General features: G+C 39.2%; 2 protein-coding genes across 2 annotated transcripts in view; one reads left to right on the forward strand and one right to left on the reverse strand.

Annotated features, from left to right (window-relative positions):
• LOC126370141 (uncharacterized) overlaps nucleotides 1-4,066 on the reverse strand; it is a 179,646-nt gene extending 175,580 nt beyond the window's left edge. The window contains exon 1 of the mRNA XM_050014929.1: nucleotides 3,271-4,066. Within this exon, the coding sequence (XP_049870886.1) occupies nucleotides 3,271-3,904 (634 nt within the window). The 5' untranslated portion in view covers nucleotides 3,905-4,066. The remainder of the gene's footprint in view (nucleotides 1-3,270) is intronic.
• Nucleotides 1-25,902, forward strand: part of LOC126368684 (nephrin) — a 760,982-nt gene that overhangs the window by 311,648 nt on the left and 423,432 nt on the right. The window lies entirely within an intron of this gene.

The following is a 25,902-nucleotide window of genomic DNA, read 5'->3' on the forward strand; positions in this document are numbered from 1 at the left end:
CTATCAATGTAACATAAACTCTATATCATTATATTTGGATGGGGAAGTCAGAGGTACATCCTTTGCAAGAACTAAGTACCTCCACTTCACCAAGCTGTTAGACCAATTATAGGTTGTATGATAATTAGCTTCTTCTTCTATTGTGTAGGTAGTGAGGTAAATTACCAACCTCATCAGCCCTGATGTCAGGGTTATTATTGAGCTATTACATTACATCAGTAAGTAGTAACCGGGAGCAACGGCTTAACGTGCTTTCCGAAGCACGGATCATCTTACTTTTGGACAATCAGGTGATTAGCCTGTAATGTCCTATCCAAAGTAGGGATCGCAAAATGATTTCATTTTTAGTGAGCTCATTTTTATCGACTACTTTTATGTTATTAGTAAATAGCACGTCTGGTATGAATTTCAATGTAAACGAGCCTTCATACAAAATGAAATTACCACAGGTAGATGCAGGTTCGCTTTGTGAAAACCGTCCGTCAGCTTAATTAGGTATGTATCAATTAGAGCCAAGAGTGCGGTGATACCGCCGGGATTTCTGGAGAAGTCAGCTAATGAGCGAATTCCTTCCTAATTTGTTTGAGAGATGAGACTGAAAGCCTTGTTAAGATCTTTATCAAACGAATTAGAAGGACTTAAACATAATACAATATTGCTTACGATATTTGGTATTAAGAATTAATAAATAAATAATCAAAAAATACACAATTATTTACTGCACGAAAGTAACATAATATATTTACATTATATAATATATTCATGATTTTTAAATGAAAAAATATCTTCTATTTTTAAAATTATTGAATCTAATAGCGACGAAATTATTAGTGTGCTATAAAAATATTTTTATAGTTTCAATAACAGTCTGGTACAATCTTATTTCTGCTCAGACAGAAAGCCGAGACATTGAATCGACTGTTGATCAAGAATTTAATACAAACACCTCTGACGCTAAAGTAAATCTACCAAGAAAAAAGCTGGGGAAAAACCTCGCATCTAGAAGCGAAGGCGAACGAAATTAAGTGTCAGAAGCAATATATAAATCTTATCAAAGGGCACACGGTCCATGATTTTAAACAATCATGTAGCAACCCCGAAAAATACAGCAAGCACAATAGGTCCCGTCGGGTGGAAACATGAAATATGAGGAACGGACCGCTAAACTCGGCGGAAGGGGTGTACGCGTATATGAGCATTGTCGTCACAAATACATTTTAAATTAAGAACGTATGTACCATTGTGCTGTTTGAGTTGATGAAGTAACTTTAGATGAAGGTAAGTCTTTGAGTTAGGAACGGGTTATAAATTATAAAATCAGTCTTTACTTTGAGTGTTTCTGTTTGTCATGTGATCAGCTTTGAGCTTAGCTGGGTGTTGAAAAGTAGCTTCCCCGTTAAGTGGTCTCGTATTTAAGATGTGAAAGTGTTGAAACCTGAATGTTAATTGTGTTGATTCATTTTTGATTGACTAGTGTAATTATAGATTACAGACTATAATCATGAATTATTCAGCTGCCATTTGCTCTACGTTCTAAACAAAGTTTACCTCAACTATGCTGCAATATTATCAATGACCCGAATACCTCACTCGGCGTGACAAGCGGCTGGGTGTACATAATTTGGAAGGGTAATATAACAGATAACATACGACTACTATACATCAAATTATACTGTGCTCGAATTCCATAGACATGTGTCTGATATCGGAGAGGCTTTGTTGATGCGAAACAATTGGGGACCCAATCTGAGTACTATACGTGACAGACTCATTTATTCTTCCAATAGGCGCTTTGTATTTATTTGTTACTAGCTGTTACTAGCGACTTCATTCACGCGAAACCCTACTATTAAAAATAGAAGTTTCTAACAAACTTTGCCACTTTATTCTAGCACTTTAGGGGTTAAATTTCACAAAATCCCGTGTTAGTGAGCACCTACGTCTTAAAAAGAAGCTCCATTCTAAATTAGAGACTCCTGGAACTTGTAGTTTCTGAGATTTTGTGATGAGAGAGTGTCCACGGATGAGTGACCTTTTGCTTTCATAATTATATATATATGAAAGCAATCTATCAATCTAATCAGTCTGTGTCCACTCACTGCTGGGTACAGGCTTCCTCTCTTTTACACGGGCCGGTCTTCTTCTTATCGGATGTCTTGTCTGGTGTCAGGGTCATAATTGAGCCGCCAAAGTCCCCTAATATGGCTCATATAACGATACTTACATCAGTAAAAAGTAACCGGGACCAACGGCTTAACGGGCCAGTGGTATGCGTAGATTTTGCAACCATCCCTTGGCCACCATTCAGTAACAACCTTAGTCCATCTGTTGTCTTCCCGTCTTGTAATATATATCATAGATTTATTTGTATTTGTGCAGTATTATAAATTACTGAGAATGAAAAACTACAATACGTTTTTATATAAAATAGAGGGCAAAAGTGGAGATGGATCGTCTGATGATAAGCAATTATCCGCCGCCCATGGAAACCCACACAACACCAAGGGGGGTTTACAAGTGCGTTGCTGGTCTTTCAGACGGAAGTACGCTCTTTTATTGAAGGTTTGAAGGTCGTAGCGATCCGGAAATACCGCCAATACAAAGTAATAACGTACTCTGTCGTCAAACGATCGACTTGCCTACTACGATTGGTTTCTCTGGTCAAAAGAATATTAGATTTCATGTTAACGAAACTTGTAGAAAACTGTACGTCAATCCTAACTCACTTAATCGATTTCTTTTTTATTTCCAAATAAAAGGTAAAAGGATCTGTCAAGCAACAGACGTGTTCGGGACAATCAGCCTAAGTCGCTCTCACACTTGACAGGTTTCGGAACGGAATATTATTATTTCTCTAATACATTCTGCCTTAATATGATTTCCGTGTTCTCTTTGTCGGCAAACCAATTGTATTTGTAATACGAGTATATACAGCTTCATTTGAGGTACATTATGCTTTTATTTCTATCTACTTTATGTTTATACATACATAAACTCACGCCTATTTCCCACCGGGGTAAGCAGAGACTATAGAATTCCATTTGCTTCGATCCTGACACACTTCTCTTGCTTCCTCCACATTCATCAATCGCTTCATACACGCACGCCGGTTCAGAGTAGATCGTATTGAACCTTTTCTAAGGACATCTCCAATTTGGTCATCATAAGTCCTTCTCGGTCTTCCTCTGCCAGCCCTACCATCAACTTTCGCTTTATATACCGCTTTTGCAATCCTATTATCCTTCATCCGCTCTACGTGTCCAAACCAACCTAACATTCCCTTCTCAATCCTAGTCACTATATCGTCTTTTACACCACATCTCTGTCTTATCACACTGTTTCTCACTCTATCACTCAACTTCACACCGCAGATGCTACGCAAAGACCTCATTTCTACGGCATTGATCCTACTTTCATGCTTCTTCTGCCATACCCAACATTCACTACCGTACTTCAGCGTAGGGACAAGCACTGCATTGTGAACAGCCATCCTCGCATCTTGCGAGATACATTGGCTACTAACAACTGCGTGCATTGCCCCATTCACTGAATTACCCAATCTCACTCTCCTTTCTATATCTTCATCACATTTACCATCCCTTGTAAACATAGTACCCAAATACACAAATTCATTCACTTGTTCTACCATTTCATTCCCAATCATAATTCTACACTCAGACACATTTTCTTCTCTTTCCATCACCAAAACTTTCGTCTTATTAACATTCACTCTCATACCCTTCTTTTGTAATTCATCTACCATTAGAGATACCATGTACTGAAGATCCTCCGCCGATGATGCTACAAGAACTTGATCATCAGCATACAGGAGGCACTTCAGAAGCAACTCCCCCATTCTTACCCCACTCACAGATTCTTTCAATTCATTCAGACAACTATCCATGAATAAATTAAACAGCCATGGTGACGCCACGCATCCCTGCCTGACACCAACAGAGATGTCGAACCAGGAAGACAGAGCGCCATTAACTCTGACACACGCACTAGAACCCTTATACAAAGACTTCAGTGCGCGTATCAGGTTGCCGTCCAACCCATACTCGGATAGTACACACCACAGTTCATCTCTCACCACTCTATCATAGGCCTTCTCTAAATCTATAAAGGCACAGAATACCTTCTGATGAACTGCCAGTTGTTTTTCGGCGATGCATCGAAGAGAGAAGACCTGATCCATGCATCCCATACCTCTTCTAAATCCCGCTTGTACGTTCCAAATTTTCTCCTCTGTTTCTTTCATCACACGTTCAATCAGTACTTTCGCATACAGTTTACCAACGACACTGAGAAGGCTAATGCCACGGTAGTTCTTGCACTCTTGCTGTGAACCCTTGCCCTTAAACAACGGCACAATAACCGCCCTACACCAATCACTTGGCACAAGACCGGACGCCCAGCATTTATTGAAGAGCAAGTACAGCATGCTCACCACCGTGCCCCCGCCGTATTTCAGCATCTCCGGTGAAATCCTATCATATCCTGCAGCCTTTCCAACCTTCATACTTTTTAAACCTTTCATGATTTCTTCCACACTAATGACACTTTCATTCGCATTTCTGCCATTTTCACACGTCGGTACCCTATCGTTCTCTCCTCTATTGCTCATCTCACCTTCGAGTAAACTCTGAAAGTAACGCTTCCAACATTCCAATACCTGATTTTCGTCCTGTAACAAACTTCCACTTTCATCCCTAATCGTCTCAAATTTCATACTATCCGACGCCCCACGGGCCTTTCTTACTTGTTTCCAGAACAACTTCACATTATTGTGAAAATTCCTCGTGAAACTCCTGTTGTACTTCTCTTTCATTTCCTTCTTCTTCCGTTCTACACATTCCTTTACTTTTCGTTTAGCACTGTCATACTCCTTTTTCATACGCTCTCTCTCGTTTTTCATACTCCTACTTAGGTTTTGCCTTGATTTGAGGGCTATGCAATCCAACCACACTTTCCTTTTCTTATCCACTAGCGCTTTCACCTCATCGTCCCACCAATTATCCGGCCTTCCACCCTTCTTTCTTTTACTAGTTCCACATACTTCCACAGCCACCTCATTCATATCTTCCTTAAACATTCTCCACAGATCTTCTAAAGTCATATCTTTCGCATCATCATCTATCGCTTTAGCCCATTTATTATCCAGCCTTTCATTATAATTACTTATTACATAATCATCTTGCAAATTCTCAACTTTTATACGTTCAAGTTCAGTTCTGGACACTCGCGGGCGATGTCGCCAACGCTGGAACAGACCCCTAAACCGGGTTACCACTAAGTAGTGATCTGTGCTCACACCAGATCCACGGTATGCTCTCGTGTCCACAACCTTACTACGCAATCTTTCGTCTACTATCACAAAATCTATTATACTTCTCTGTTCATTCCTCTGTCTTGTATACAAGTGAATCTTCTTGTGTCTGAACATAGTGTTAGTCACAAGAAGATTTCTCTCTAAACATACATCTAACAAACATAATCCATTTTCATTCACTCTGACATCACCATACTGTCCCAAAAACTTTCTCAAATCCATCACGACTCACACCTACCCAACCATTAAAATCTCCTAGTAGAATTAGCTTTTCATTCATCTCACAATCACCCAATGTATCTTTCACACTCTGCCAGAAATTCTCTTTTTCACTTTGGGGTCTTTCACTTATGTTTATATAACTTCTTATATCGTCTTATTTTGTGTGAAGAAGAAGAAATATGTTTAAGTATAAGAATGTAAACCCTCTTTTGATATAAATCCAAATACGATGCTTGCAAACCTATCTTTGTGGTGTATTCCATATTTTTTTTACATCTTTGGACAAGACCCACTAGGGTCGATTAATTCTTTCAAATATTTTTCCTCTCAGACGACGCCCTGAGCCGAGATTCGCGCCCGGCACCCTCAGGCTTGTTATCTTAAACGTTGTACCGGATGAAAGCCTTCAGCGCTCCCTATTTATCCGGCCAAGTAGTTAATGCCATCTGCGGCAAATTTACAATAAGTCACGTACAAAATATAAAAAAGGACAAGCATTAAGTCCCTTCACATTAAAACAGAGTAGTGAATATGTATGTTTGTGCCCAATAGTACACATTAATCATTTTGTGCCTCAAAGTACATTTATTTAAGAATCAACTTTCCCATTTTGTACACTATATAAGTGGTACATGCATACATCATAAATGTACAGGAATAGAAATCCATCATACGGAATGTTATATTCGTGCTCACAAGATGTATGCTGAGTGCTCTTAAACTTTCCTGGAGATTCTAATAGCAATAACGCCCTCTGAAGCATTCACGTAGAATTCCTTGAGAAAATATTGTTGGAACCTCTTTAAGTGCTTCAGCTTGCTAGCTGCTAATTTGATTAAAATGTTAAACAAAACACGCGGTTGTATGAGGAGTGGAGTGTTGAATGCGTGCGTCTCTGTTCGATAGTGTGGTTTACTCGTGTCTATAATTCCCTTTGAAGTAGACACAGCTGCAAGTAGGTACTTACAAAACAAACTTGATTTTACTTTGGTTTATTTGATTAGTGTAAGAATATAAAAGTACATCGTATGCTATAGTAGAAGTACTAATTTAGCCCTTCTTCTTCTATCATGTGGATTGAGAGGTAGATTACCAACCCCATCAACCCAGGGTTATTACTGAGCCGCCATAGGCCCCTGACATGACTCATGTAACGACTACTACTACATGTAGGAATAACCGGGACCAACAGCTTAACGTCTTACTTTTTGGACAACCAGGTGATCAGCCTGTAATGTCCTAACCAAACTAGGGATCACAAAGTGATTTTTGTGATTTGTCCCCACCGGGATTCGAACCCGGGACCTTCGGATTTAGCCCTTTATGACACTCCTTTGTCCAAATTCTTCAATATAATCAGACAGAATGTATAAAATAGTCAACATAGTATCAAAGCTAAAACTACTGCCACCATCTAATTTGCTCGAGATTGACAATGAGGATATTTCAATCTTGATCAAATGTCTCTTTCTGTAAGGTGAGTCAGTATAACGGCACGCGAATCTGTTCACAAAAAACTAGAACATTGTCTAACACGTGACATACTAAAACAATAATTTAATCTACGCCACCGAAACCAAATCAACACCACAAATTAATCAAAATTATTGACACGCTCAAATCTGTAATTTTGGTAATTCGCGAATACTCTAATTGCAAAATGTTTGTGTACAATGCGGCTCTGTTTACTATTCGCACAATATAACGCCTGTCAAAGCAAACAATGGATACTATTAATTAGGACTATTGTTTAAAAGCTCTATGATCTAATTAGCTGAATATTGTGCAGTTGCTATTTTTGTTTGTTGCGCGTTTGATGATTTTTTGTGAATGAACTGAATTTTAGCTCTTTAACTTCACATCATTTTTGCCATTTTCATTCTTGAACAGGTTAGTCGATGTCTCTGTTGTTGGGTGTATTATCTGTTGTTTGTTGAGTGTAATAATTTGTACATCTTGTCTCAGACTCGGGCCGTGCATAGAACTATAGAACAATAATGAAAAATACAACGGTATCTATAACAAACATTGTGACAAGAAAATTGCAAGACTGAAAAATTTAATTGCGTTCTCCAATCACATCTAAAGAATCTCTAGAAATTATTTTCAAGTCTCTCCCTCCAATACTGATGTATTGGAACATTGGTGTTTCTTGTAGCTGGAGTCACAATATGTCGGTGTACTATTCGGTTGGATGAGCAAACGTGAAGTCAGGGACGAACATTTATAGCATTTTATTTAAATCGTTTTCAAGTTATGCTGCTTCAAGTTGTATTGCTAGGCAAAATCTTGGGTTAAATGCGTGTGGGAAGGTCGAGGTGACATGGTTTGACAACATTAAATAGTGGATGAAGGTGGCGACGATCGAAGACCTATTCTATAGGGCTAAGGTCAGGCACACATTCAATCAGCTGATCGTCAACCTCCAGTAATAGAGGGACACGATAAGAAGATTTAAACCATTGGTGGTCGTTGGTCTAATAGAAAGCTCGGTGAGGTGTGGGTGAGGCGTTAGTTCATCTTGCGATGGTGGTCTACCTCTGATTACCCCATGGAATATAGGCGTGAGCTTATGTTATGGTATATGTGATTTATATCACGATATATTCTAATTAACTCACCATTACTTGGTTTAAAACGCCTGTACCATCATGATTTAAGTTTTGTTTGTCATCACCATTTTTATATTTAGTTCTAGTTTCATAACTTTTACAACTGGTGATTTAAAAAAGAAGGAGTATGTATATTTGTCTACGCACTTCCCTGAAACCACAATTCGTATGACAATAATTCTTTATCGTTCAATATCGGAATTGGTTTTATTTAGAAATTATAAAAATTATGGTCATAAAACAGTTAATTTTTAATTGTTCTTACTTTTTATTAGACATATTTAGAAGTTGGTTTAGTTTCTTTTTATTCCTTTTTCTTTTTCTCGTGCCCCAAGTCCAGAGACAAATCCGACAACATCAGTTCGATAGACCTGAAAGTATTTTCAAACAAGTTCTACTATTGTCTTTATTAAGGACACATGATCTTAGAGCGAGTCAATAGCTTCGTTAGAGTCGCAAACAATTTTATCATCAAATGCAAACTTTGAAGAGGCGGCGAAGACATTCCTGGAACAGGTCCTGCCTCGCGAGTGACGATACAATTCATTTTGTCGCGATGCCCGTGCCCGGGGCGGGAAAATGTAATAACGTTCCAGTTTGTAATGAAATAATAATCGAGTCGCAGCTGCGACCTCGTAGTTTATTTATCAAAAGATAATATTAGGTCTTTGAAGATCCTCCTCGAGAATTATTGCTTGAGTAATCTGGCATAAGGTTTTATAAAGTTTTCACATATTTTTAGTTATATTTGTCTCTTCGGAAGCGAAGTAAATTTTCTTTTGCAATTTATGCAACAAGAACATTTTATTCCTTTATTTTTTTCCAGCGGAAAGATATCTATTTAATCACTAATCACTATGTAGGTACTACGTCATTCAGTTGACCCGCTTGACATAATATTTGTACTTGCTTTATAGACGTATAGTTGACAACGTTGTCAACAACGTTGCATTTCGCTTTATTGACTTTAGCAACATCTGATTAGCTTATTTTGTAGCTTAGTTTATCTGCCTCTGTATGTCTGCTACAAGGGTCACTGTTTATACACGTATATTCCAATTTTATTATCCTCTATGTTTGTATAACTATGCATGAATTTATTTCTTTCCCAACAGTAACTCATCATCGTTACATTTTGTTATCTCCAGTAAAAACCTACTCAAGACCGACCCGCGTTTCAACGCCTAAAAAATTGTGAATCCCTTCATAATTCCATATCTTGCCAATCCGTGTGTGAACACCCTCTGGTCATCACTTTGTCTACGCTTATCTCGCTGTCCACTGCCGCGTCACTATGATTAACGATCCGCCGAGCCGAGACAAAGGCAGCCTTGGGACCGCACAATGCTGGACCGCCACGCAAAAATATATATCACATACTTGTCTTGCTATTACTCTACTTTGTCTAGCTTTTGTACCGTTTTTTATTACTTCTGTCATTCTTTTTAAGTCGTGTTATGTTTTATTGGTCTACGATTCTTTGCTCTGCTGCTGTTTTAAATAAACAAATTCAATGGGTGAATTAGCTGCAATTCTAAATCACTTTCCTTTTTACAACTTTTATGTAACAGAGATTTTGCCTCAACAACACAGTCTCAATTTTTATGAATATTTGGCTCCTCATTGATATAATAATTTTAGAAGTTATAATTTTGGATGTCATATTTATCATGTAGAAACGGCGTATTTGCTTTCAGTTCTCGTCGATCCCAAAATATCATTTTCTGCAAAATCTCTCGTTTTGCCAACTGATCACGTAAAAACTCAAATCACTCAGGCCAACTTAGTTATTAACCATTCCAAAGTTCCAATGTCTAATATCGACTTAAATAATATCCTAAAAGAGCTTACCCTTGCAAAATTAATGATCGTTTATATCGAGCACCGATCGGGTTTTGTAAAATTTGGACATCCAGCCAAATCTTCTGGCAATAACTTTGGGATAAATTTTGAGCCTTGTAATCCGAGATTGGAATTAATTTATGGAGTGGCCCATCTCACTGCGACCTCTTAGTGAAATATTAACGCGGGTAACAGTACAAAGTGGAATAAATCATTATAAGGTAGCGATTAATTCTAATGGATAAAATTATTTGAATGTGTCGTGGATTATGTGATTGGGTAAAAGGGACGTAGTGTGCGTTAAACTGACAAGTTTAAGCGATTTGTTAGGTGAACATAATATATTGGATTTTCACTATGTGAGCCCTGGTTTGGTTAGGACATTGCAGGCTGAGAACCCAATAGGCTAGTTTCCAACTACTCAAATCATTACTAAACGTCAAAACACGATATTACGAAAAAGCACACTGTGTCGTCATAAAAAACGTGATAAAATGTCGGACTAATTATCACATTTTTGTTGTTTTAAATTCATAGGTAAGTAAATAATTTAAACAGAAAAAAAATGTTTTTCGTCAGTTCTAGATATGTCTTTATTAGTGATCAGAATTTCATAATTCATCTTGACCCTGGTACACGACCCAATTTTCCGAAAGTAAAATGATCCGTGATTCAGAAGGCTCGTTAAGCCGTTGGTCCCGATAACTTACTGTTATAAGTATGTGGTCGTTTAACACCAAGGTTGATGAGGTCGGTAATCCACCTCACAACCCACACTGTTAAGTAGACTGTGTGTTGAAGTTAAATTAAACGACGCTAAATACAAATATAAAAATGTATTTAATTACTTTAGATTACAGCGAAATAATTATGTGACGAATTAAACAAGCGCGCGTGCGGCGGCGGCGGAGTCGGTCGAGAAGTGGGCGGGTCCCGCGCGCGCGGCGCTCCTGTCATCTGGCTCTTTGTATCGCGCATGCGCGCGCGTGTTGGTGTTGCCAACATTCTGCCGGGGCCAAGAGTGAGGGCCTCGTCATGGGCATTGTGTGAAGGCCATCTGTATTCTGAAACGGCTATCAGTATTCTGAAGTAGCTCTCTGCTTTCTGAAGTAGCTCTCTGCTTTCTGATTTAGCTGTCTGCATTCTGAAGTATCTCTCTGCTTTCTGATTATGTTGTCTGCGAGTCATCTGTGTTATGAGCCGGGTCATTTGTGCCGGGGGCCAAGTGTGAGAGCCTCGGTCATGTAAGAGGGCATATTCGATTGAAGGCCCTTCTTATGGTGCCTGCTTGGGTTTTGATATCTGCAACTCTCGCGACGTCGTCTGCTCCAGGGTGAAGGTGTATTATTCTGCCCAGGGTCCAGCGGGCTGGCGGTGCGTCCTCCTCCTTGACGACGACCAGCATGCCCTCCTCCAGTTGTCCACGAGATTGCTGCCATTTGGACCGCGTTTGGAGCTGTGAAATGTATTCTTTGTAGTAGCGGTTCCAAAAGTGTTGACGTAGCTGTTCAACTCGCTGGTATCTCGGCAGACGCAGCGGGTTGCAGCCAGTGATCTGCGGGTGAGGAATCACAGTTAGAGATCGTCCAATTAAGAAATGAAAAGGTGTGAGGGCTGTAAGATCTGACGGATCGGAAGAGAGAGGCGTCATGGGCCTAGAGTTGAGAATGCCTTCAATCTGAACTAGTACTGTGTACATCTCTTCATACGTAAGATGGGCTAAGCCTAGGACACGTTTTAAATGATGCTTTGTGGACTTCACAGTACTCTCCCACAGTCCACCGAAGTGGGGAGTGTATGGAGGGATGAAATGAAAAGTAATGCCTTGCTCTGCTGCACTGCTGTGTATTGCATTCTGATTATCTGTAAAGAAGTTTGCAACGACATTTGAAGCACCTACAAAGTTGGTACCATTATCTGAATAAATGTGAGAAGGCCTGCCACGACGACTAATGAACCTATTCAATGCAGCTAAATAGGCTTCCTTAGTCAAGTCGGTAACCAACTCCAAATGTACGGCTTTCACTGCAAAACATACAAATACACATATGTATGATTTTATTAATTGACTACCGCGACCCTTACGGTTACTGATCATGATTGGCCCGGCGTAGTCTACCCCGACGTGTGTGAATGCGAAGTCTGAATGCATGCGTGGTTCTGGTAAGTTACCCATGATAGGTGTAACTGGTTTTGCTTGATATCTTTTACATGTGACACATGAATGTACTGTTTTTCTAGCTAAATTGCGGCCACCGAGAGGCCAGTATGTCTCGCGTATGGTGGCGAGTAGAAGCTGAGGGCCTGCATGAAGAAGTGCTCTGTGATAAGAATTAAAAATTAGTTTGCAAATGTAATGATTAGATTGTAATAACATTGGAAACTTTTTGTCGTATGAAAATCGCGAGTTCGCGAGCCTGCCGCCCACGCGAATGACACCGCGACCATCCATGAAAGGATGCAATGAGTAAAACTTATGTTTAACTGGAAGTTTATTATGCAGAAGAGACTGATATTCATCTGGAAAAGAATGCAATTGTGAAACTTTCACTAATTGAAATTTTGCCTGATTAAGTTCTGATGTTGTTAATGTTGTATAGTTGCGTTTGTTGTGAAGTTTTTGTTTACAATTGTTAATGAATCTTAATATGTACGCTGTAATGCGTGTTAATTTTGAGAAGTCTGAATAGTTGTAAATAAATGAATTTTTATCTACTTGCATGCAACAATGTTCTGTGTTTGTGTGGTTTTTTGTTTCTGGTAGGTCAGACTCGCTGAGGTGCCCGGGTGATGTGGGCCAGCTGTTTTCATCATACCTAAGAAACTCGGGACCTGAAAACCACATGTCTGAATGTATGAGTTGAGTTGCTGTGAGACCACGAGATATGAGATCTGCGGGGTTTTGTTTCGTGGGTACATATCGCCATGTGTGATGGCCTGTTGTGGTTTGAATTTCATTGACTCTATGACTTACAAATGCATTTAACTTGTGAGGTGATGACTTTATCCAGGATAGGGTGATCATTGAATCACTCCAAAAATAGCAATTTGAAATAATCTGTGGATTACGAATAGAGTCAATGACCTTCTTGTATAATCTAACAGCTGTGAGTGCTGCACAGAGCTCCAGGCGTGGGATAGTTAAGCTCTTTAAGGGAGCTACTCTGCACTTGGGTATGAATAGTCGTGCACACGCAGCGCCGTTAGGGTCCTGCGTGCGCACATACACGCATGCTCCGTAAGCGCTCTGTGAAGCATCACAGAATATGTGTAGTTCTGCATTGTTCTGTGAACTAAAAACATATCTGGGTATTATAAGCTGTTTTAAAGCTGCTAAGGAGTCTACGAACGCCTTCCACTGTTTCTGAATGTCATGTGGGATGTATGAATCCCACTGAATATTCTGTAACCACATATTTTGCATTAATAGTTTAGCTTCTAAAACTGAAGGACTTATGAGACCTAATGGGTCGAATATCTGTCCTATGGTGGAGAGAATTTTACGTTTGGTGATTTTATCATGGTCTGTGTTTTTTATTTGCGTAGTGTACGTTATAGTGTCATGTTTAAGATTCCAATAAATACCTAATGTTTTAGATGCCTCCTTGTTACCTAAATTGACTGTGTGATGTGGAGAGTCTGATGATAACTGTGCCTTTTGTAATATGTCAGGGTGGTTGGACTGCCATTTTCGAAGAGGAAATTGTGCTGACTTTAATGCATTATTTACTTCTTGAATTATGTGTGTAAGGCGTGTCTCATTATCAGACCCAGTGAGTAGGTCATCACAGTAGAAATCACGCATTATCACCTCTGAGATTTCCTTGTCCTGTTGACAGTCCAGCCCCACCTGTTTCAAGCAACGTGTGGCGAGAAAAGGTGCTGATGCTGTTCCATAAGTGACCGTGTTTAGTGTATACGTGTCAAGTGGATGGGATGGGTCAAAACGAAAAACAATTTGTTGTAAAGGCCGTTGTATCTGTCTGACTTGTATCTGTCGATACATTTTTTCGATGTCAGCTGATACTATATATTTATGTTGTCTAAACCTGATTAGTATTGATGTGAGATCATCTTGCACTACGGGACCTATCATTTGAATATCATTAAGTGATATTTTGTTTGATGTTCGTGCGGAACCATCAAACACTACTCTGAATTTTGTAGTTGTGCTTTCCTCACGTATTACACCATGATGTGGTAAGTAATAGGAGGGTTTTTGTCTGTCTGTCTGTATGTTTTTAGTCATGTGCCCTGTATCAATGTACTCCTGCATGAAGTCTACATATTCCTGTCTGTATAGTGGGTCTGAGCTGAATCGTTTTTCTATGTTAAGAAAACGCTGCTTGGCCTGATAATATGAATTCCCTAGGCAATCTGGTGACTGCTTAAAAGGAATGTTCACTGTGAACCTGCCTGTCTCATCACGTGTTGTGGTTGTGGAGAATATGTCTTCACATGTCTGAATATCTGGTGATGAGGTTTCTGAAGTGTCTGTGATGTTTTCTAACTCCCAGAAGCGAGTTAACTGATCTGAAATCTGACTAACAAAAAAACATGTGTTGTTTTTGTTAGGTTGACTGATACCATCTATAGGTAAACAGCCTGAGATTAGCCATCCCAGTTCTGTTTCCTGTAAGACTGGTTGGTGTTTACCTAGTGACAACCTTCCTGTCCGTATTACTTGCCAGAATATTTCTGAGCCAAGTAATATGTCAATCGGAGCAGGAATATTGAAGTCTGGGTCTGCTAAGTGTATGTGTTGTGGGATGTTAATCATCTGCCTGTCAATGTATGCACTAGGAAGTGAATTTGATATCTGATTGACTACTAGACATGTTGTTTCTGTTTCGTAACAGTTGTGTGCTGACTTTATTTGTATAGTGGTGCTTTTGTTTATGTTTATGCTCTGATTAGTGATACCTGTCACTGTAGTCTCAATGCTATGAAGAGGTAAATTTAATTTTGAACACAGATGTCTTGTGATATAGCAAGAGGTGCTACCAGTGTCCAGTAAGGCTCGTGCAAGGTGAGGCACACCATCTCTATCATAGACATTAATTTGTACAGTTGACAGTAACACTGATTTGTTTTGTGTGCTTGTAAGTGTGACTGGTGAGTTTTTTGTTCGTTCTAAATGTAAGAGTGTGTTGTGTTTTTGATTACAATACTTGCATGCTCCTCCTTTGCAATGTTTACTATCATGTCCTGGATGTAAACAATTGTAACAAACTTTCTGCCTTTCTGCTTCTTTTAATCTGCCTTCAATTGTCATGTCTCTAAATGTTTGACAAGAAAATAAGAAATGTTTTTGTCTGCATAAGGAGCATGTAGGTAATTGTACTGTGTAAGTATTTTTACTACTACCCTGCTTGGCAAATGTATCATTTTTATTTAATTGAGGAGTGTTTTTATTATTTATATTGGAGTCCCGTAAAGTTTCCAATAAGTCAGCGCGGTTTTTTAAGAATTTATAAAAAAAATCAAGTTTGGGCATATCTGTTAGTGTATTTTTGTGTTCCTCCCAGTGTCTGAGTGTTGTTGAATCTAATTTACTTGCTGCTAAATAAATGATTAGTGTATCCCAATGCTCTGTATGTTCACCAAGCGTGGCTAAAGCTCTGAGGTTTTTCTGTATAGTGTCCAATAACATTCTCAATAATTCTGCTGATTCTTGGCGAATGTTAGCTATACTAAAAAGTGCCTGAATGTGATTGCCTATAAGCTGACGTTTGTTGTCATAGCGCTCACATAAAAGTTCCCATGCCACTTCAAAATTTTCACCAGTCATTTCCAATGACTTGATGACTAATGAGGCACTGCCTGATAATGATGCACGAAGGTAATGATATTTCTGAATGTTATCTAGTGTGCTGTGTTTGTTAATAAGAGATTGAAAAGTGTCCCTATACTCAAGCCAATCATGAAAGTCTCCGGAGAAGTGTGGTAAGTCAATTGTGGGCAATTTAATAAATGATTTGGTCCCACCTGATTTGTCAGTGTCCGACATAGATTTGGTTACCGCTTTGTCATGTCTGGAAACTAATTCAGTCGCTTGGGCTACTAGAGGGTGGTAGACATTCTCGAACCTCTCACGTTCCGGGTCTGGCAGGTCTTCGTTCCATTCTGAAATATCCACAAGGGATTCTATTAAAGTTTGTGTTTCGTTAAAGGTGTTGTATATTGGTTTGAATACTGACAGTCTATTTTTTAATTCAAAAAGCTGTACATCTGTTAATGACTGACAGGAGGCAATGAGATCAATATAATTTTTGAAAATGGTCACTTTTCCTTTAAGTATACTACGTTTTCTTATTAAATCACTAGCACTTTGTTTCGACATGTTGACTTTTTTACTGTAAAATTATTGAAAATACCTGTATTACTCACTTGTCTATAATAAAATTAAAAAAAAGGTTAAGGTTTTGTGCATGAAAATGTTGTTGCAAAATGTTCTGAGCAGAATAACCAAAAAAAGAAATGCAATACTTAAATTAGCAAATGAAGGTGAGAGCGGCGAATGCAGTGCAGTGCAACAAGATGGCGGGCTGTTGGCGCGCGGCGTGGGCGCGGACGCGTGGCGCAGGGGCGCAGGCGCGTGGCGTGGGCGCGTGGCGTGGGTGCGTGGCGTGGGTGCGCGGGTGTCTGCGCGGGACAGGCTGGTGACGTGGCAGGGCCGTGCAGTAGCACCACAGCAAAAGCGAACACAGTGCTGTGGAATGTTGGGTGCGGGTTAATTTCAATAAAAATTAGAGCCAAGCTGAGTAGGTGTTAATGGGGTTGCACATAGGTTATACGTATGAAGTATGAAATTTATTTAGCAATCTGAGGTCTGAATAAGTCTGAAAAAAGGTCTGCAAAATGTCTGAAATGGGTCTGAAAAATATCTGAAATGGGTCTGAAAAATGTCTGAATAGGTCTGAAAAATATTGTGTAGGTATTGAGATACCTAAACAAGAACACACACACTGAGTTTCTGAAAATGAGTTTGTGTCAGGGAGTAATTAATTGGAACGACTCACGACTGCTGCACCAAACCCTTAGAACAATCTGACTGGTTGTTCTTCTGATGTCGCCGGTGATGCTTCACTTTGACGACGGCACTGGATGTTTCAACGCTGCTTGCTGGTCACGATGTTTCGCGATGTCGCGGGCGTTGAAACTGAATTCCAGTGGACTTCTCGACTGCCGCTTGCTTGATCTTCGCTGCGCTGTGTAGATGGTCTCGTCTTGATTTTCGTCTGGATTAGCGCCGTAATCCCGCGTCTCTTCAAAATGGCGGTTACGATAGGCGTCGTCGCCGATGCCGGGTGAATTTAACGCGAAGCTCGAAGGACCAAAATGTTAAGTAGACTGTGTGTTGAAGTTAAATTAAACGACGCTAAATACAAATATAAAAATGTATTTAATTACTTTAGATTACAGCGAAATAATTATGTGACGAATTAAACAAGCGCGCGTGCGGCGGCGGCGGAGTCGGTCGAGAAGTGGGCGGGTCCCGCGCGCGCGGCGCTCCTGTCATCTGGCTCTTTGTATCGCGCATGCGCGCGCGTGTTGGTGTTGCCAACACACACGATAGAAGAAGTACATTGGATTTGATTACATACTTCTTGCTCCTCTTCTTTCGTGTATTTTGTGAGGTGAATTACACATACATAACAATATACTAATATACCTACAGATTCTATACTTGACGTGAACCCTTTCACTTAACACCGGTATAAAGCATATTTGCATATGTTCGTCTCAGCACAAGTATACAGGGTGTTAGTGACATCGTAACGAATACTAAGGGGAATGACTGAGACCATCATTCCGAGTTTATAACAATACAGCCTATATACGTCCCATTGCTGGGCACAGGCCTCCCCTCAATCAACCGGAGGGGGTATGGAGCATACTCCACCACGCTGCTCCAATGCGGGTTGGTGGAGGTGTTTTTACGGCTAATAGCCGGGACCATCGGCTTAACATGCCCTCCGAAGCACGGAATCATCTTACTTTTTTTTTATTCTGAGTTTATATGAAGTGGAATTTTCTGTCGCAAAATTCATGTTTTTTTTTTAATATTTTCAATTCTATACTTTTGCGACGGAAAATTCCACTTTATATCAACTGAGAATCATGGTCTGAATCATTCCCCTCAGTATTCGTTACGATGTCACTAACACCCTGTATTGTATATATGTATGTGAGTTTGTAATCAATTCGTCTTCTTGTCGTCGAAATCGAGCCTTATCAGTAATACTATTGTATTTCCAGTATCAGGTTGTATTATCAATACCTACTTCTATTGCCTGTATCCATGTATTCTAAGTTCTAACCGTATCATTACTAAGACTGCAACTGTAACTTACTTACAACTGGCATCATTAGTGTACCAACTTAGTCTGTGATGGAACTTCGTTGTAGATGTATCTCCACCTATACATATATATATATAGGTGTACACGTAAATGTATGCTGCGGTGGCTGACAGCGCCTCAGCAACTCTCCTAATGATTCACTCTAAGACAAATGTGAATTGAGATTCTTATGTAGGTATGTTAAATTGTTTTGGTGAAGGAAGCATTTTCTGAGGGCTGCAGAGAAAGTAAATGCAATTGAGTGTACGTAAAGCTACATTGCTTCTTCTCTCGTGAGGGTTGATAGGTGGATTATCAACCTCATCAGCCCTGGTGTCAAGGTTACTATTGCGCCGCCAAAGGCCCCTGACATGAAACTATCCTCTTGCCAATAAATTATGCATCAAACCAAACATCATCTTACAACTTCAACAAATGAACTAACATAACATAATATAATCGAAATTGCTGCTTAGCAATAAGGCCGCCAGATTGTACTGTATCTATCTTCATCTGTGTGAATTTGTTTTGTATGTTGTGTGCAATAAAGTATATTTGATTTGATTTGTTTTTTATTTGATAATCTCATGATTATATCCTAATTGGGGAAGTCAGAGGTGCATCCATCGCCAGGTGAACTAAGTACCCACAACTCACCGAAGTTTTTTATACTAACGTGATAGGTGGTGAGCCGTATCACCGTCTATAATGGTCGAGAGTCGAGCCGACTGTGCATATATAAACTGCGCAAACAAAACTGCAAATGAACTAAGTTGTAAGAATTCATATTTTTCTACAATTTAAGTGAACGGAAAGAAAATGATAGGAAGATACTAAAACTAAAATCACGCGATTTTACATCTTCTTTCCGAAAATATTTCCTGACGCCACGCGACTTAGAGGGTCCCCGTTCGCGAAGTTGCTAAGCTAATAAACTTGAACTTCTGCGAGTTTGAATCTCTAATTCATTATTCATATTCCCCGACACGCGTCAGGAATGATAATGAAAATGCATATTTCTGAAGAAGATTAAGCGACTGGGGGGCCCTTAGAAATTATTTAATTTGCCATCTCTCGGCTGAGGTTTTTTGTCACGAGGTCACTGAAATCGGGTCGTATTTGCATTAAGGGGAGCTGCGTGCAAGACGCCTCGATTCTGAGTACCCCTCCAATTTGCACCTCTGCCATTATGTACTTCCTCATGCGAATTACAAATCAGCAGCGTTTGAATGTAACCCAACGTAATATCGTCACCAAATTACCTATGCAAACTTTAATATCATCATCTCCCTAGCATTATCCCTTTTTTGACAGGGTTTTTACAGAAGCGACTTCCTGTCTGACTTTCGAACCCGCTAAGGGAAAACCAGTTCAATACAGGTTAGGTCACATACCTCTGAAACGCATTTCTCGGGAATGTGGGTTTCCTTACGATGCTTTGCTTCACCGCTGAGCACGTTATAATCATTTATGGTTCAAACATGAACCTATGCAAACTTTAATATACCAACATTCATCTAGCTTCCTAGTAAAAATAACTTCCGAAAACAAAGTTTATTTACACTCTCTAGGTAGCTTAAAGTTTTGAAATTATGCCTGTTCTATACCCGTAAAACTAAACTTCTATCGAAACTAATATCGAATGGAGTAGAGATTCTCGTGGAATAAGATGGGAAGATATAAAATTTAATATATGTGTGCGTATCCCGCTTGTACGGTAATATTACTTCCTGGAACTAAAGTTAGGCGTACTCGCTTTGTTACAGCCAAAACTACTTTCTTCATTGTCTCTCTCTTTCTAATGCAATAAAAGCACAAACTCTTTTGTTTAGTTTGGATATTTGTTGCCTTAATGGATTCACAGAGATAGTAATATTTGTTCATAATATTATATTATTTACAACTATCACGTTGGCCTAACAGATGGGATACAAGTCTTGTAAGATTGACGCAAAATTTGCCAACAATAATAATAACCTCAGGACTTAAAAAAATATTATAAAATTGAATAATAATAGGTAGCAAGTATTGGAGTGTGGAAAAATTATAAAACATGGTAAAATTATATCTTTGTACTTATAGGGCCTTAGCCAAATTGGAAACGATTTTAGAAAACGAATGCCATGGACAAAATATGTGAGATTAACAAGTCATCTTTAAGTTGATCCAATACATTGCTATCATTGTCACTTGACTAACCCTCAGGTTCAATAAATAGGCCAGTGTAGAGAAAATACCGTTCCATTTTCTCAATATTTACGAAAACAAAAGCCTCCCGTCTGGTATTCTTCTTGACTCCTAAAAAAGGTTCAAAAAACATTAGCCCACTTCCTTGACAAACAAAGTCGTCAATCATCTGCACCCTTGGCCCGCGCGACATTAACTCAACTATCTTCAAAATACGAGAGAGCCAAATTCAGAGGAATTCGAAAAATAAATACACGAAGTACTTTTTTCTACTCATATTTGGAAAAGATTCATACATACATACATACATAAACTCACGCCCGTAATCCCTAATGGGGTGGGCAGAGCCACAAGTAATCAAAGACAACTTGCAGCCACTGTTGATACGAAGTCCAAAGATGGATATGATGAACCTTATGGTAATAAGGGATCAGCCTATCGCCCATAACATTAGTCCATCATGTTAGAGGACACAATCCCTCTGTCGGTTTTTCGACATGCCCGGGAAGAGAAGCAGCTGAACGTGTTCTATGTTTGGAAAAGATTCAGTTTTCGCTTTTACTTATTTTTTGTGTAGATTGGCTTCGGGCGCTACTTAGATTCTGTTCGGTCTAATTAGGAAGCTCTGCGATTCACATTCTCATCAAAAACTTCAATAAAAATATTTTGTATCCTCACAGAAGCAATCAACAAAAAAGAAATCCTAATGATGGACTTTCCAAATGTTCTTACAAATGACACAACGCAATTGCACCCAGCGGTTCAAAAGCGGCGAGTCGTACCGGTCCATCAATGTGCTGATGATGGTGATGGGGCTGGCGCGCGCACGCCGCAACAGAGACGCACAGCGCTTAGGCTCTAGACAGACGGACGGAGTGCAAACCAAATGGGTAGTTCGATTGCAGTTCAATTGCAGTCTGCAATTGCAGAACTGCAATTTGGCAGTCGGATTGCAGTTGAAATGCGGTCCGTCTGTCTAGAGCCTTACGCATGATCGCGTGGAAGTCGTCTACACGTGGTTCGCTGAAATTACCGGAGGCACTACAGCGACGCGGCAGCCCAGCAGCGCCCTGAACGCATAACTTGTTGTCAATATAAACTTAAATCAATGTTCTTTCTTATTGTGGTACCAATTACGTATTTATTTGTGCTAATGTGTCAAAACATGTACTGTTGATTATCATGTTGATAACCTATAATAAATAAATAAAATAAATAAATATAGATGGCGCTGTACAGATTTGCCTTCGTTTAGCCTTCTAATCTCTTGGATAACAGACATAAGCATCTTATAGTCTCATATAAAAATTTCACCCCCTCTTTGAAGAGGTTGGGGGCAGATTTCAAAAAAAATGATGCGCGATGTTTTTTGTTAGTTACAAAATAGTACTTTTTAGCTGTCTACCTTGAAAATAAACCTTCAAATAGCGGAATGATCCATACAAACTTCCAACCATTAGGGAAGTAGGAGGTTAAAAAGAGTCAAAAAAGTATCCTATGTCACTCTCCATCCCTTCAACTATCACCACTTAAAAATTCACGTCAATTTGTGGCTCCGTTTTGCCGTGAAACGCGGACAAACAAACAGACAGACACACATACGTACACTTTCACATTTATAATGTTAGTATGGATTGGAAAACAGGTTGTTTTATCGGCTATTGTCTGTCCTCTGAGAGCTCTTCGCCTAGATTGGCTTCGACTTTCAATTGTTTTCGAGTATGTGGCGTTTTGTTTTATTTAGTAAGAGAGAAAACGTTAGGGTGACAATGAAAGTATTATTTTGTTGTTCTTATAACTTGCCTATACCGGCAATGACATAAATTCAAATGCAACATATTTATTTCGGAAACTAGTCCACATTATGTTAGTAACAGAAAGCTGGACCTATATTATATATAGTATTAGTAACATATTAACATAAAAATAAGCAACATGGGACAGGCCCAAGTCACCGATGTCGCGGGCAGCTATGTGACCGCATGCAATCGCACCCAGAAGCGGCGAGTCGTACCGGTCCACCAATGCTGATGATGGTGATGGGGCTGGCACGCGCACGGCGCAGCAGAGACGCACAGCGCTTAGGCTCTAGACAGACGGACGGAGTGCAAACCAAATGGGTAGTTCGATTGCAGTTCAATTGCAGAACTGCAATTTGGCAGTCGGATTGCAGTTGAAATGCGGTCCGTCTGTCTAGAGCCTTACGCATGATCGCGTGGAAGTCGTCTACACGTGGTTCGCTGAAATTACCGGAGGCACTACAGCGACGCGGCAGCCCAGCAGCGCCCTGAACGCATAACTTGTTGTCAATATAAACATAATTCTTCATTTTACTAAGACTTCATGCTTCTAAAACTTAACACAGCATAGACCTTCAGCTCTATGGATCGTGACGGAACATAACATAATAGCATTAAAGGAAGTTTGGACAAAATATCAATAACCTTAAAGACGAACTTATTAGCACGTGCCTCCTCACTTAGTAGTACCAACACCGTTAATCCTCTGATCTCTCACTTTACAATATTATTTCTGTAAATTATGGTACAAGTAATCTAATATTGAAGGTAAATATTTATCAAAATATTGGACGAACTTGTCTATCGGTTAATTCGGACATTTTGGAAATAAACGTTATCATTTTTCAGTCATAGTAAGGCGTTTAGGTAATAGTAAGCGTTTTAGGTATTTTCTTTGGAAGTAGGCTTAGATACTTTGCCAAATAAAAGAAAGAAGTGGTAGCTACTTAGCCCGCCTCCTGTACAATAGCTCCCAGGTCATCTTCTATCGTGTGGGTTGTGAGGCGGAGTACCAACCTCATCAACCCTGGTGTCAGGGTTACTATTGAGCCGCCAAAAGCCAACACACACACATATATAAAAATAATTCAAACTGTCAGTACGAGTAAATCTTTCAAAATTGCTTTGCAAAGTAAATTAAAAACAATAGTCGTGGGTAATTTATATTTTACAAAATGGCCACGGAGGGTGAGATGACGTCAGCGCAGCTAATCTTGAAATGTTAGCTGTCACCTTTGAGCATACCTTGTTTTATTCTACCACTAGCGACCCGCCCCGGCTTCGCTTGGGTGCAATGCTGAGAAAAAAATGAAATTATTTACGACATCACATTAAAAGCCTGAAAAATAACTATTTTTCCACTATTTAATGGATGTTATTATACATATAAACCTTCCTCTTGAATCACTCTATCTACTAAAAAAACCGTATCATCAAAATCCGTTGCGTAGTTTTAAAGATTTAAGCGACAGAAAAAGCTTTTTTATACTATGTAGTGATGTACGACTCCATAAGAAATATGGTGGTGGTTGGGGATTTTTAAAAAGTAGAATAATAATTACTCAAAGGAACCGGGAAGGTAAAAAATCAGGCGTAGTTTCAACAGTAACTGAGCAATTGTTGAGTAGCTTCCACCTCGACGTTATTCTCGAGATCACAAAACTGTTAATTCCAGCTGTATTTGCTAATTCAATTCAAAATTTCCACATGAATTGTCTCGCTAGTTCCTCACGTCTTGAAAGGGAAAAGCGAAGAGGCCCATCCCTCCATTCCTCTATTCAAAAACTTTCGCCCAATTGCACGCGCGAGAGTTCTGTGTAATCCCGGTCTGTGAATAAGATTATACGGAACTTATATCAGGACGGATTTCCAAAATTATGTTTGTTCCGGCCCTAAATCTGTTGTGGCTCGCTAATTTAGGTTAAAACTAGCCGTGTAATAATCTGGGTTTTGGGTTGAATAAGTAATCAAGAAGCAACGTTGTCCAGTTAGTACGAGATTGGGGAAACCTTGACTGTTTCATGTTAAACATTACAGTGCCGTCTTTATACCTAAGGCGATGATTCAGACCATGATTCTGAGTTAATATCAAGTGGAATCAAGTGGATTTTCCGCCGCAGAATTCATGTTTTTTTAGTTTTTTTAAATTATTTTCAATTCTATACTTTTGCGATGGAAAGTTCCACTCGATATTAACTCGGAATAATCAGCTGAATTATCTTTCTCAGTAAGTACCTATTCGTTACGATGTCATTTACACCCCAAGGTAGCCATACAAGAAGGTGTGGGTGTTAGTGACAACTTAACAAATACTGAGCGGGATGGTTCAGACTATGATTCTTAGTTGATATTAAGTGGAATTTCCTGTCGGAAAATTCATGAAAATTTTTGTGATTTTCAAATTTTTTTCTGTTCCATACTTTTGCGGCTTTTATTTTTAAATATGTCTCATTTAAAAAAAAAACTGGTTTTTAATTTGTGCTCTCCAATCACGTCAACCTTAACATAATAAAGAACGACTTCCAACCGTAAACAAAATAAATCGCGGCTAGAGGAATTAAAAGATAAGAACTTTTGTCGGCCGAAACAAATAATTAAGTTGTAATTCTGCCGAAGGGTAACGTTTACCGAGATTACGTTAAACAAGGCCTTTTTTGGACAGTCGCTGCGTGTTGAAAAATGAAACTTTGAATTGGAAAAGAATTGTTAGGAAATGAAGAATTTGAATGTTTACGCAATGCCTGTTGTTAATTGTTTTGTTTACCTTGAAGATACTAACATCGTAACGAATATTGAGGGGGATGATTCAGACCATGATTCTAAGATATCAAGAGAATTTCTCCGTCGGCAAAATTAATGATATTTTTTTAAGATTTTTTTTGAAATTATTGTCAATTCTATACTTTTGCGATGGAAAATTCCACATGATCTTATCTCAGAATAATGAACTGAATCATCCTTTCCAGTATTCGTTACGATGTCACTCACACGCCATACGAGTACCTACATACAGGTAACCATACAAGTAGGTATAGGTGTTAGTGACACCGTAACGAATACTGTGGAGGCTATGATTCTGAGTTGATATCAAGTGGATTTTCCTGTCGGAAAATTCATGAAAAATTTAGTGTTTTTTAAATTATTTTCCGTTCCATACTTCTGTGACGGAAAATTCCACTTGATATTAACTCAGAATCATGGCCTAAATCATCCCTCATAGTTTTCGTTACGATGTCACTAACACCTTTGTTTAAAGTTTTATTTGAATATTTTCCAAGGCAACTTGGTGCTTTATCGTTTTGTACATTTTGCAACCGAATGCTTCAAAACATAATTTCCAACAAACGGCCGAGCTAATTAACTTAGCGTGTGTACACACTATTTTAAAGTTCGCCGCTGTAAACTATTGAGGTAAGGAAATATTAACCTACTTCGCGTGTCGAAACTATGTTCTTTTTGAGCTTCTAAGCGGAATATCTATACATATGGAGGAACAATAAATAGGCGTCTACCAAGTTAGCGTGTTCTGACTTCATTCACATAATCACTTGTCATCAGGTTAG

This window comes from Pectinophora gossypiella, chromosome 1, assembly GCF_024362695.1.
Source record: "Pectinophora gossypiella chromosome 1, ilPecGoss1.1, whole genome shotgun sequence".
Taxonomy (NCBI): Eukaryota; Metazoa; Arthropoda; class Insecta; order Lepidoptera; family Gelechiidae; genus Pectinophora; species Pectinophora gossypiella.